At 34.4% G+C, this 14,749-nt stretch overlaps 1 protein-coding gene and 1 long non-coding RNA gene across 3 annotated transcripts in view; one reads left to right on the forward strand and one right to left on the reverse strand.

The window, feature by feature from the left end:
* The window catches only part of LOC141502493 (uncharacterized), a 156,163-nt gene that overhangs the window by 91,880 nt on the left and 49,534 nt on the right, over positions 1-14,749 (forward strand). The window lies entirely within an intron of this gene.
* Positions 1-14,749, reverse strand: part of SLC6A3 (solute carrier family 6 member 3) — an 87,953-nt gene that overhangs the window by 28,648 nt on the left and 44,556 nt on the right. The window contains exon 7 of the mRNA XM_074201271.1: positions 14,027-14,151. Within this exon, the coding sequence (XP_074057372.1) occupies positions 14,027-14,151 (125 nt within the window). The remainder of the gene's footprint in view (positions 1-14,026; positions 14,152-14,749) is intronic.

A 14,749-nucleotide genomic window follows, 5' to 3' on the forward strand; every position in this document is an offset into this window, starting at 1 on the left:
TTGAAGGATTATATGATATATAATGAAAGAATTCAAAAACCCCTAAAAGTTAATTGAAACAATAACTTCAGTAAACTTGCAGGATATAAAACAAATCAACACAAATTTTCAGCATATCTATATAATATCAATGAAACTCAGTAGGAAGAGATAGAAAGAGAAATTCCATTTAAAAGAACTAGAGATTATAGAAAATACTTGGGATCCTACCTAACAAGATATGGTATAATTATAAAAATATGACTATAAACAACTGCTTATAGAAATAAAGACAGACTTAAATATTGGAAAATATATTAATTGTCCAAGATAGGACAGCTAGGTGCCACAGTAGTTACAGCTCTGGTCTTGAAGTCAGGAGGAGGAGTTCTAATCTGACCTCAGACACTTGATTCTTACTAGCTATGTGACCTTGGATAAGTTGGTTAAACCTGATTGCTTCACTTTCAGGGCCTTCTCTGGTCATCCTGATTCATAACTGGCCACTGGACACAGATGGCTATAGAGACAATGAGGTTGGTGACTTAGCACAGCCTCTCCCTCACTTAAACCAATTCACATGCTTGTCATAGCATCACTGATGATGTTGTTATAGCAATTCTGATAATGTTGTGGTGGTCTTCTTTGAAAAAATGAAGGACACATTGTCCATGGTAGGACAAGTCAATATAATTAAAACAACAATACCACTTAAATGAATTTACATATTTAATGCCATGCTAATCAAACTACCAAAGAAACTACTTTACAGAATTAGAAAAATTTTTTTTTTAGGTTTTTGCAAGGCACATGGGGTTAAGTGATTTGCCCGAGGCCACACAGCTAGGTAATTATTAAGTGTCTGAGACTGGATTTGAACCCCGGTATTCCTGACTCCAGGGCTGGTGCTTTATCCACTGCGCCACCTAGCCGCCCCCTGAAAGAAATTTAAAAATTAATACTAAAACAAAAAGTTTAAGAATATCAAAGGAAGGGGCAACTAGATGGCAGCTGTCCCTTCCTTTGAGATTCAAGAGTTTAGTAGTACTTGATCTTAAACCATACCATAAACAAGTAATTCTCAAAACAATTTAATACTGGCTAAAATAATAGAAAGATTGATCAAGGAAGCAGATTAAGTATACAATGAAGAGAAGAAAATGAATCTAGTACTCTAATATTCAGTAAACATGAACATCTTAGCCATAAGGATAGAAACTCACTTGACAAAAATTCTTGGGAAAATCAGGAGTATAAAAAAGAAATTAGATTTAGACCAATATTTCACTTTATACGAAGATAAGCTACAATTAAACAAATAACCTAGATATAAAGCACATTATAATTGGCTCACATCCACAGATAGAAGAAAATTTCATAACCAAATAAAAGATTAGAGAGGGTCAAAGAAAATACAATGGATAACAAATCACATAAAAAATTTTTCCCCCCAAAATCAAATAAAATTAATTAAGAAAAATCTAGGGAGCTTCTCTTTTAAAAATATATATCTTACTTATTCAAAATTACAAAAGTAAAAGCCATTCCCCAATTAAAAATGATTTAAGGATATAAACAAGCAAATCTCAAGGGAAGAAACCTCAGGCTATCTGTAGGCATATGAAAAAAAATGCTCCAAGTCATCACTAATTAGAGAAATTCAAATTAAAAACTATTCTGAGATTTTACTTTTTATTCATCAAATTGGCAAAGATAACCAAAAAAAAGTGATGATTGCCAGTGGAAAATAGGTATATTGCTCATAAGGGATGCGACCACTCTGGAAAGCAATTTGGATTATACACAAAATATTCTAAAAGAATTTGATTTGATTTAGTTTTGATTTAGTTATACCAGTGCTAGTTCTATTCTCAGAAGAGATCAAAGAAAGGAAAAGATGCTTTAAGTAAAAAAAAAATTGCAGCAGCTCTTTTTGTGGTGACAAAAAACTGGAAATTATTGAGTAATCCATCAACTAAGGAATGGCTAAACAAGTTGTAGCATATGAATGTGAGTGTGCTATAAGAAATAGAATATTTAAAAAATGTAAAGAGATATAAACTGATGCAGAGTGAAGTAAACAGATCCAGAAGAAAAATTATAATGTAGCATTCATATTGCAAAAAACAAAAAATTTCAAGGACTTTTATAAAGTGATGAAGAATCAAATGAGTAGGACTGGAACAATTTATACAATAATAACACTGAAAAGACAAGTAACTTTGAAAGTTGTGGGCTATGACCAATCAATGATTCATGATTGTAGAGGATTGGTGGTGAAAGATACTATTCTTCTGACCGAGAAGCAATAAATTTAAAATACAAAATGAGATTTAAATATTTTTGTATGCAATAATTGAGGGAATTTGTCTTGCTTGATTATACATAGATGTTACAAGCAATTATTTTTCTTTTTTTCTTTTTTTTTCAAATGGGATGGGCATTGGGAAGAAGAGAAAATAAATTTTTGTTGACCAAAAACATTTAAAAATAGCAGGTAAAGGATGTGCATGTAGATGAAAATATTTTACATGCACTTTTAGATGAAGTCACTTATTTTGGTTTGTTTTGCTTAATTGTGAGGATAATTTGTAAATGTTTAAAATGTTAAAACAAAACATCAATTAAAATATAATTTTTTAAAAAGGCACAGGAGCAAGCATTGAGGCCTATGGAATTCATTTGGAGACCTCTTTTCAGATAACATGAATGGCATATTTGGCAGCATATTGTAACCAATCCTTCAATCCATTCCAAATCCACCCAACTATATTATGATTTAGTTTACAGCTCTCCATTTTGTTTTGAATAGTATGAGAGAGTTTGTCAAACGCTTTGTTGAAACTAATGTAAACAGTATCAGCAGGATCCCTCTGTTTTACTCATCTGGTGACTATCATGAAAGGAAATCAAATTTTTCTGTCGTGACTTGTTCTTTATTTTTTTTTTTAGGTTTTTTTTTTTGTAAGGCAAACGGGATTAAGTGGCTTGCCCAAGGCCACACAGCTAGGTAATTATTAAGTGTCTGAGATCGGATTTGAACCCAAGTACCCCTGACTCCAGGGCTGGTGCTTTACCCACTATGCCACCTAGCCACCCCTATTATGACTTGTTCTTAATGAAGCTATGCTTCATGGCTCTTGTGATCACTTTCTAGATTCTTAGAGATCATATACAGAACAGTTCATAATCTGGCCAGAAATCAAGCTAATCTCACTTGCCTATTGTAGGCAGTCTTCACATTTCCTCTTTAAAAACCAGTACATTTGTTCTTCTCTGGTCCTATGGAACTTTTCACATTCTCTATGGTTTTTTGTTGTTGTTGTTGTTGTTGTTTTGTTTTTGCAAGGAAATGAAGTTAAGGACTTGCCCAAGATCAAACAGCTAGGCAATTATTAAGTGTCTGAGGCTGAATTTGAATTCAGGTCCTCCTGACTCCAGGGTTGGTGCTCTACCTACTGCATCACCTAGCTGCTCCATATTATAAAAGAGTTTGATTTGAGTAGAGGGTCAAAGAAAATACAATGGACAACAAATCACATTACTAATCTATTCAGTACTCAGCATAGTATCTGGCTCACAGCATACATTTATATAAAGACAATATTTCACTTATTCTTGGCATCACCATTAATCAGTGGAAAATGGTTATCATGTTTAAAAAATCTTGGTGGGAGTGGGGAAGGAGTCTTCCACTGCTTCCCAGAAAAGAGCAGATCTCTCATCATTAGGTAGACAAAGAACTGCCTGGTATGAATCCTTCAACACAGAATCACCAACTACCACTATTCATCTCTTCTTCCACAAACCCTTTCAGTATCATCTCTCTCTTTTGATGATACTTATGAGTCCACATGTTCATTTTAAAGGCAACAATGGCTGATTTTTCCTTAGAATAAAGGGTTCAATTCCTCTTTCTACAGGAAGAGCCAAGTAAATAAATTTAATTCCAAGTGTTCAGTATTAATATTTTTCCCCTCCTTTCTCATTGCAAAATTTTCACCCTTTTTACCTTAAAGTCCTTCCACTTTATTGAGCAACAAATAATTTTCTTTCTGAAAGCCTAGAGAGCAGAGAAACATTTCTTTAACATTTTTACTTTTTTTCTAGAAGAGTTTACAACCTGTATATTAATACTAGGTAGTAGTCATATGATCATGGTAGAAAAGCACAGTTTGCTGCAAAAGTCTTTTTTGTTTTTTATACTTGCTGGAAGCAAGATTCTGTTTTCTTTTATTCTGGTTGGTAGATCTTGTGGCTCACTGGTGGAGAATTGATGTGATAAGTTTTCTCTTGGTACCAATTGTCCTTCCCCTGCAAATTCCTGACCTATGACAGTCTTTTGGACTTTTTTTCAAGAGATGATGGCAACTTCTTTGACTGCCTTTAATTGTTCTTTAGCAGCCACCTGCCAAAGTCACAATTTAAAGAGCAACTGAGAACAAGCTAGGGAGGTATTATCTAGTAGAAGTCAGTTTACTACAATTCTGTGTCTTTATTTTATTCTTTCTTCATCTTTCTCTATGAAATAATGCAAAATCACTTTGCATTTCTTGCATAGACACTATCATTAGAGGAAGATAGAAGATGAGAAAGACAGAATGAGATACAAGCAATGTGGAGAAATTATATCTGTGATGGGAACAGTAGTGCACAATTTCCTTAAAATTAATAAACATCTTATATAAACTATTTTAGAAACAAGCGGTAATAAAAATTACAAGAAACTCTCCTATTTCTTTTATATTCTTATTATGTCCATTTGGAAATTTAAATTTATTCTTATTTTGAAATAAATACCAACCACAACTCATCTTTCAGTCAGCACTATTTGTTCAGACATATTTGCTGTTCTTGGTATTTATTTAAACAGATGGCAGTATTTAGTCAAAATAATAAATTCTTTTACAGACTTTTAAAAATATTAAAATGAATTTGACAAATAAAATGGAGACTGCTAACTATTTCATATGACTACTAAATGGGATTAGACTCAACAGTCATTGAAATGATCTAATTTAAACATTGACTCCAACATTAACCTACCTGTTTTACACTATTTTACCTGCTTCTGAGATAGATATTCCTCCTTTCCAAATGCAATGTCTTCTTTATCTTATTCCAATTGTAGTGAGAATACCCATTTTACATGAGCAATAAGTCATTAAGGCTGAGCATTAGTATTTAGCATTTATAGTCATAATAACAGTTAAAAAGTTTCTCTGACATTTATTGATATACTGATTGTTATTGTCTGCATAGGAATTAAGCATAAATAGAAAGCAGTTCTCACAATTGTCTATAATTAATAATACTTTCAAAAAAGACAAACTAAATTTTTAGTTCTCTTCTCATTCTGTTATTTCTCTAGTATCTATAATCATTCAGTCAAGTATCTTTCTTGAAGCTAAATACCATTTAATTATTGCCATCATGATCATTACATAAGTTGACAGATATTGAAAGACCAATTCGAGTTATCTAATCTCAACTAGGCCATTATGTTGAGTGGCAATCCTTTATTTTTTCCCCCTAATTAACTGGGTTTCTCCTTTGCCCTTAAACCCCAGATTTCACTTTTCCTTCCTTATTTGTCCCACCTCCTATTTTATAGAAAAACAATCTATAGTTACTGATCATAAACTCCCACAGCATGCCCAAATTCTGCATCTCAGTATACCACTATGCCTTTGCTTTTCTCTCCATTTTTTCCAGTCACTGAGGAAAAGATATAAAAACTAATCTTTCTACTTATGTCCTCATTTTCAACCTTTCCTTTATATTTTAAGATCATGACCTAACAATCATCCTCCATAATCATCTTCAATATCTCCCTATTCACTATCTATTTTATTATTTTGAATGTTGTGTACCTTCAAAAAATAAATAAGAGACACCATTCTTTATACAATAATAGTTACTCCTCCAAAAAGGGAATGAGAAGTTAGGAAATATCTAGATGATTTCTGGGAATTAGGCTATGAAAGGAGTAAAGATGGAGAATTATAGCTTGAAGGGTTGACATTATATTTGTTTTCAAGAATTTGAAGGATTGTCACCTAGAAGAAGGTGACAAAGTCTGTTTGACTTTGCCCTAGAAGGCAGAGATTAAAAAGTTACAAAGAAGTAGAAAATGGCCTAACAATTGGAGCAATCCATAAGTGGAATATATTGCCACAAGAATCTTTAGTTCCCTTCAAATCAAACATTTTTGAAGCAAAGTTTGGTTGACCATTTTGTTGTGGCAATACATTATTTTCAGGTATGGGTTGGACTAGGTGGTCATTGAAATCTCATCCAACTTGGATACTCTGTGATTCTTTGAACTATCAAGGCAGCAAATTCTTGGTAGAAATGGAAGAATGGGAACAAGACACAAGTAGATGGTATTGTCTATGGCAAGAACCATATATTCCTCAGATACCAAAGTAGTGAATATTTAACAAGGTAAAGGGGTTCTAAGATGTCTGAGAATAAGGGACCAAGACCACAAAATCAAGTCCAGATCTCCTCCAGAAAGAAGCCAAATTGGCCCAAAGCCCAGTAGGATGAGAGAATCCTTTCTCCTCAGGCTGTATTGCTCTGAAACTTCTCTGACTTTTCCACCAAAAATTGCCTCTAATGAGGGCAAGTTCCCTGAGAGTAGGGAGTCATTCTTTCTTAATATTTGTCTCCTCACTGATTAGTGCAGTGCCTCACATATAGTAGGAGCTTAATAAATGTTTATTGACTATGCCTATTGACTAGATGACTAGTTGATAAAGATGGATGAAATGAACCTATAAGGAGAAAAAGTTGTTGATGGACAATAACAAAAGGATGGTATGGAAGCAAAAGCAAGACAGAAAAAAATGATTCTTGAGCCAAAGATAGCTAATGATTTTTAGGTGGTATAAGAGAATCATAGGATCATATCTCTGGAGTTAGAAGGGAACTGAATAGCCATTTAATCCATTCATTTTTACAGAAGAGGAAATTGAGGTCCAGGGAAGTTAAGGAGTTTGTTCAAAGTCACACAGGTAATAAATGACAGAGATGGATTTTAAACTTAGGTCCTCTAACTCCAGAATCAGTATTTTCCCCCCACAGTATCATGCAGCCTTCTCAAAGAATATCCAGTACTAGAGAGTGCTAGAGAGGTGTTATCTTTTGAAGGGAATTCTGTTTCTATAAGCATCAGGATATTCATTAGACATGAATGCAATAATTGTGTCTTTCCTCTAAATTCAGAACACCAGTCATCTGAACTCCTGGGCATAAAAATGAAAAAACATGACTTCTAACCTTTTCCAGATTTTTTCAGAGTTTTAGCACCACCGAACCATTATTTCAGAGCCATATGCCCAGGAGGTGGCAACTTAGAAAGCAATGGCCTGACATTGAGCCCTAGAAAGGTGGACCTGTAGGTAAAGTGAGGTTAAGGTATTATGTCAAAATCATTGCAACAATATACTCTTGAAGCTAGAAAGAGAAATACCATTCAAAGTAACATCAGACAATATAAAATACCTGGGAATCTATTTTTCAAGGCAGACTCAAACTTTTTGAAAACAATTATAAAGCACTTCTCATACAAATTAAATCAGATTTAAATAACTGGGCAAATATCAACTGTTCATGGATAGGTAGAGCTAATATAATAAAAATGACAATTCTATCAAAGCTAAACTACCTCTTTAGTGCCCTACCAATCAAAATTCCAAAAAATCACTTAAATGAGTTAGAAAAAGTTGTAAGTAAATTCATATGGAGAAATAAAAAGTCAAGAATTTTCAGGGATTTAGTGAAAAATTATATTATAAAGCATCAGTCATCAAAAATGTTTGATATTGGCTAAGAAACAAAGTGGTGGACTAGTGGAATAGACTAGGTGCAATAGCAGGAAACAATTATAGTAATCTGCTGTTTGATGAATCCAAAGAGTCCAGCTATTGGGATAAAAACTCTCTCTTTGATAAAAACTGCTGGGAAAATTGGAAGTTAGTATGGAAGAAACTAGATTAGACCAATACCTAACACCCTATACCAAGATAAGATCCAAATGGATACAGGATTTAGATATAAAAAAAAACATTACTACAAGCAAATTAGAAGATCAAGGACTAGTTTACCTGTCAGATCTATGGAAAGGGAAGCAGTTTATGACTAAGGAAGAGATGGAGAATGTCACCAAAAACAAATCAGATGATTTCAATTGCATTAAATTAAAAAGCTTTTGCACAGATAAAACCACTGTAACCAAGATCAAAAGAAATGTAGTAAACTGGGAAACAATCTTTATAACTAGCGTTTCTGACAAAGGACTCATTTCTAAAATATACAGAGAACTGAGTCATATATTTTTTTTAAAAAGACATTCTCCAATTGACAAATGGTCAAAGGATATGCAAAGGAAATTTATAGATGAGGAGATCAAAGCAATCCATAGGCATATGAAAAATTGCTCTAAATCTTTACTTATTAGAGAAATGCAAATTAAAGCTTCTCTGAGGTACCACCTCACACCTCTTAGACTGGCCAATAAGACCAGGAAGGATAACGATCATTGTTTGAAGGGTTGTGGGAAATCTGGGACACTATTACATTGTTGGTGGAGCTGTGAATTCATCCAACCTTTTTGGAGAGAAGCTTGGAACTATGCCCAAAGGGCAACAAAAATGTGCATAACCTTTTATCCAGCAATACCACTACTAGGTCTATACCATGAGATGATTAAAAAAGGGTAAAAACATCACTTGTACCAAAATGTTCATAGCATCCCTGTTTGTGGTGGAAAACAATTGGAAATCAAGTAAATGTCCTGTTTGTGGTGGCAAAGAATTGGAAATCAAGTAAATGTCCTTCAACTGGAAAATGGCTTAGCAAACTGTGGTATATGTATGTCATGGAACACTATTGTTCTATTAGAAACCAGGAAGGATGGGAATTCAGGGAAGCCTGGGAGGGATTTGCATGAACTGATACTGAGTGAGATGAGCAGAACCAGATAAACACTGTACACCCTAACAGCAACATGAGGGTGATGATCAAACTTGATGGACTTGCTCATTTCATCAGTGCAACAATTTGGGGCTCTCTGCAATGGAGAATACCATCTGTATCCAGAGAAACAATTGTCAAGTTTGAACAAAGTCCAAGGACTATTCCTTTAATTTAGGGAAAAAAAAAACTGATATCTCATTCTCTGATCTTGTTATCTCTTATACTTTATATTTCTTCCTTAAGGATATGATTTCCCTCACATTACACTCAATTTGGATCAATGTACAATACGTAAACAATGTAAAGACTGACAAATTGCTTTCTGTAGGGGGGGTCGAGATTAGGGGAAAAATTGTAAAACTCAAAATAAATAAAATCTTTAATAAAAAAACAATATGCTCTTGAACTCTATTTCTCCTTATGTTTCTCCTTACCCTCTAGCCTGTAATAGATCCATAATTCTTCATCGGAGTCACTTGATTTGTGAGACAAAGACCTAGATAAGGGTCTTTCCTCCCCATATAAGCTTACCCAAAGCCATAGTAACACATGAGAATAGGTAGGCAAGATCCCTTTTCAGACTGGAAACAGAAGAAATGGGAAGAGTGTTATGGGAGGAGAGTAGAAATAGGAGAGTAAAATCAGGCTTGATGGAATGTCCTGTAAAATCTTTTGAACTCCTTGTAAAAAGACAAGAAATATGAAGAGTTAATCATTCTCTACTTCAAGTTCCCCCTTTGTGAAATGGGGATAACTGTACTTGTCAGTCACCTATTACAGAGTTACTGTGAAGATTAATTTTGGTGCAACTCTCAGTCATGAACAACAGAAAACAAAATGTAAAAGCTTACATTAATAATTTTCCCTGTCAATGCCAAACAACTAAAAACTCCACAATTTGCCTCTTTCCAACTCCCCTCCCCACCCCGCTAACTTCAAGATTTCTCATATAGAGATCTCTTCCATCTGTAACCTCTAGTTCCAATGGAATCAAAAGGAGGAGTAGGCCATGGGCTTAGGCTAGAAATACAGAGCATATACTTCCAATGATTCTCTGGAAGTGGATAGAAGATTATACTGAAGATCATTTGTCTGAAGGAATGAAGAAGAAGTATAGGGAAAATTATCTCATATAGAAGAAAATTTAGTGATTCTTTATATTTAGTTCTTTGGATGTCTGGTATAATTTTGGGGTATAATTTAAGAAAGAAGAGCTGTCCTCTAAGTTCTATTCCAATGCCTCATTGTGGTATGGAAGTGATCTTGTCTTCCCAAATGAGGTAATCAGTTGAGATATTTATAAAAAACATGGTGCCTAGGACATAGTAGGCACTTTGTTTAGCTATATGTCTGATTATTCAGTATATAATTTTCTTGATAAGCATAATGGGATGGTTTGCCATTTCCTTAAGTTTAGTTTACAAATTGTAGAACTCAAGCAAATAGGGTTAAGTGATTTGCCTAGGGTCCCATGTAGGAAAGTATCTGAAGCGAGTTTTCAACTTTCAGATTCTGCCAATTGTGCCACTTAGTACCCACTGCATACCTGTTGATTCTTTCCCCTCTTCTCCCCCTTCATGGAGGCCTTATTAATAGATCCTAGGAAAGACTTTGAATATAAGCTACTGAATGAATTCTCTAACTATTATCTAAAAACTAGCCTAGGTTCAACAACAGAATATTGGTCACCAGATGATTACTTTTTAAGTATTTAGCATGTGCCTGTGACAATGGGGGGGAATATGTAAAACTTCTTATTCCCCTTCACTTTCTTTTCCCTTTTGCCCCTTTCCCTTATTTAAGGCATGAAGAAAGCACATCCACTAGTCTAGTTATATCACATATCTTTTCAAGAACTGACCATTAGGCAGTTAGGTGTCATAATGGATCTGTGTAAAGGACTGGAAGTCAGAAAGATTTAAATTCAAATCCTGCCTTACTAAATGTGTGACCCTGGACAAGTCACTTAGCTTTTCTTGTCTCAGTCTTCTCATCTATAATAAGGAGCTATTCATAGCACCTACATCACAGGATTGTTTTAAGGATCAAAGGAAATAACCTATGTAAAGCACTTTGTAAAAACAATTAAAACACTGTAAACACTACATATTATTTATAAAAGACTTGCATTCCTTGTAAATACTTACAAATGGATTAAAGGGAAAATGATTAGATATATTGAGAAAAGGAGTCAGACCAGGACACAAATTATACTCATGGAAAATCCATAAAGCAGATAGTTTTATCAAAAATAATAGAAAAAAAACCTAATTCTACTATGTTTTTCAAACAGAGGACATCAAGTCACCTAGTATGTTTTTACTTTTCTCAGAGATATATAGATTCTAGTAATGAGTTCTTTTCTATTTCAAATTTTCTCAAATCTAAATGTGATGTCATAGAATCTCATATTTCAATATTCAGTGATAAAAATTTCCAGACTCCTTTGTTTACAGATGGGGAAATCGAGGTCATATAGGTAGGAAGTAGAAGAGCCAGGATGTAAATGTAGGTCCTCTTTCCAGAGCTCTGTCCATTGTACCAAACTAGAACTGCCCATGTTTTATTCTGCTGGAGCACTAAGTTATTTCATTTTCTTCCTTAAGAACTAGAACCCACCCTGATCTATATACAGATTTCAGAAGCTTCCTATCAGAAGGCATTAAGAGCAGGCTATAATGTCATTCTAAACTAAGCTTTTTCACTATTCCTGATTAAATGGAAGCACATTTTTTCAAATAGAGTCTTTGCCTTTAAACACCTCTACCGATTTCAAATGCCACAAAGGATGCACAGGAAGATATCCACAAGGTTTGCAGAATGTAATATCAACATCCTCTTCTTTCATTTCTTTAGGTGGGTTAATATTTTCTGGAGAATTACAGCAATAAATGACATTTACTTTACTTGTCACTGAAGCGGATGGAAGATTTTAACCTTTACTGTCAGGGGTTAATGGAGGTTTTTGTAAGCACTTACTATTTATCATAATAAAGGGCAAAACCAGCAGTTAAAAATGCAGAAATGCAATAGTAAGTAAATTCCAACCTCTTTCCCCACTTTTTTATTTATTACTTCCCACTCTTACTCTGCCCCAGGATTTTAAAATGTTCTATGATTTACATGAACACAAGTGTCAATTATTCAGCTTGCCTCACCTGGGTATACAGTCCTAATTGAATTTAAGGTGGAAAGAATTATCTTTGCCTCAAATAGTACCCCAGGGGAACAGCCTCAAGTGGATGTTGAAGATTGTCAATGAGTACAAGTACCACAGATAAGAGGAATAAGGATTTTAAAGCCAAATCTATACTGTCAAATTAGTGATGACATGAAAAAAAATATCCCAGATTGAAATTAGATTTAAGATTACCTGGCCTCATTATACAACTCTCCAAATATTCAAGATGCAACTGAATTTTCTATAGACTTTTTAGAGTTCCAAATTAAGACAAAATTTAAGGCTAGTCCTACCAAATCACTGCATTGGAATATGCTAATTCATGGCAAAGTCATCACTGATGTCTTATAGAAATGGTGGCTTTTTCCAAAGCTTGGCCTTCTCCCTTTCATGAAGGGCTAGTAGAATCAATCATGTCAGTTGTCATTGTGTTTCTTCTTATATACCTCTGAAAACTTGATACAATCTCTTTTATTTTTTCCTCTAATTATACTAGAGATAAAAATTGTTAAAGATGGAAGAAAGTTTAAAGGTTACCTCAGTCAAACAATTCAGGCCTTTAGATTACAAATCTAGTGTTCTATCCACTTGTCCAATCCTAATTTTCATCTGAGCCTATGAAGAATCCTCCCTCTCCTACCATTTTGCCTTCTTCCTGCCATGAACTTCTAGATTTGTTTTCTTGACAAAGATTCTATAGTGTTTTGCCATTTCCTTCTCCAGTTCATTTTATAAATGAGGAAACTGAGGCAAACAGAATAAAGTCACTTGGCCAAGATCACATGGCCAGTAAGTGATAGAGGCAAGATTTGAACTCAAAAAGTTGAATCTGTCTGACTCCAGACCTGATAGTCTATCTTCCTTACTAAATTTACTTTCTAGATGTTTGGAGGCAAAATTTGAAATTCACAAACACGTTTCAAGTGATTTAATCTGAAATTACATTTATTTTCAAACTTTTCAGCTGCCAAATAATTTGAATAGATTTATTCTTGGCACAACAGTGATGGAATCTATTGTCATGTCATTTTTCTACTCACTCCAAATTATGTCTAGGAACAAGCATAATCTGTTTGTTATTTCAAGTACTCTACAACCTCCTCTGACACATTGCTCCCCTTCATGTATTCTCTAAGGTCTTGTCTAACTGTCCCTTTGGCTATTCCTCACACATGAAATTCCACCTCCCATTTCCAAGGCTCTGTACAAATATTGGCCACATTTGAATGTTCTCCATCCTCACCTCTACTCTTTAAAATCTCTACTTTCCTTCTCAGTTTGTGCCTAGACTTTTCCTGATTTTCATTTAACAGTGCTTCTCTCCTGAAATGAACTTGCAATTTATTTTTTGTGTGCATGTGTGGTTTACCCTTTATAGAATGGAAATTCCATAAGAGGAGGGCAGGAATTGTTTCATTTTTGACTTTGCATGGCAAGGCCTACCTACCACTGTCCCTGGTATTTCATAAATACCTGTTGATTTGTTGATTAATTGAATCACTTTTATCTGACCCTGCTAACCCAAAGAGTAGTGTCCATTTAAAAAATTAAGTATTCTCATAATATAGATATCCCATTCTTTTGATTAGTTTTAAGTCCCTCTTTTCCAGTGTGAATATAGTATTGGCCATTGAGGAATAGACAGGGAAGCTTTCAGAGTAAATCATGTAGTTTGAAATATTTTAAAAGGGCTCTAATCATTTTAATAAGTCTCAAAGAAAGATCCCTTTGTCACATTAAAAATTTCCCCTCTACTTTTGATATCTTCATCTCAGAATAGTTTATAATAATATGTGAACAACTGAGACTGGACAGGATTATGGCTGAGGAATACAGGCCAAAGCCATTTTCATGTGTAAGAACTGGTAATATTTACATACTCACCATCTTTGGCCACATCACCAATGGGCACATTGTGTTTCTGTGACATGTAGCCCAGAAAGGAGAAGATGACAAAGCCAGAAAAAAAGCTTGTCAGGGAATTGACAGAGGTAGTGATGATCGCATCTCTGGGAAAACACAAAAGAAGTCATCATGAAACAGGGGAAGATTATGGGAGCAGATGTAATTTTCAACTCATTATTCTTAATTTACTGGGACTTGAAGAAGTGGGACCAAGGGAGAGGACAGGGCCATTATTTAGGGTAGTTTTGTAAAGAAGCCTGTTTTTTTCAGAATGAAAACAATAAACCTATCATTTCTGTGTTTAACACAGCAGTTTCCTATAAGGTTTTTATCCAGTAGCTTTCCTGTCCTTATAGTAACCCCAAAGAAGACCAATACCAGTCTCATCCATAGAGGGCTCTCTAACACCTCTGACCTCTGATGAATATATTTTAGTGGCCCTCTGCTAATAAGAATCTCATCATCCTGTTCATTACTTAGTAGGGGAAAATGAGGATCACTTTGGTACAACTTTATTATCTTCAGTGACAAAGTTCACTTGCATTTTGTTTTAAGCAAAATTTTAACTTGAAGCAGGGAAATAAAAAGAGAACCAAAATGTTTTGCCTAATCAGTCTTTACCATGCAACTTCCTTTATCCACTCTTTTGGGAGCTGGGAAGAAACAAGATGACTAGAAGTGAAAAAGAGAAGTAAAAGTGAA

The sequence above is a fragment of the Macrotis lagotis genome, chromosome X, assembly GCF_037893015.1.
Source record: "Macrotis lagotis isolate mMagLag1 chromosome X, bilby.v1.9.chrom.fasta, whole genome shotgun sequence".
NCBI lineage: Eukaryota > Metazoa > Chordata > Mammalia > Peramelemorphia > Peramelidae > Macrotis > Macrotis lagotis.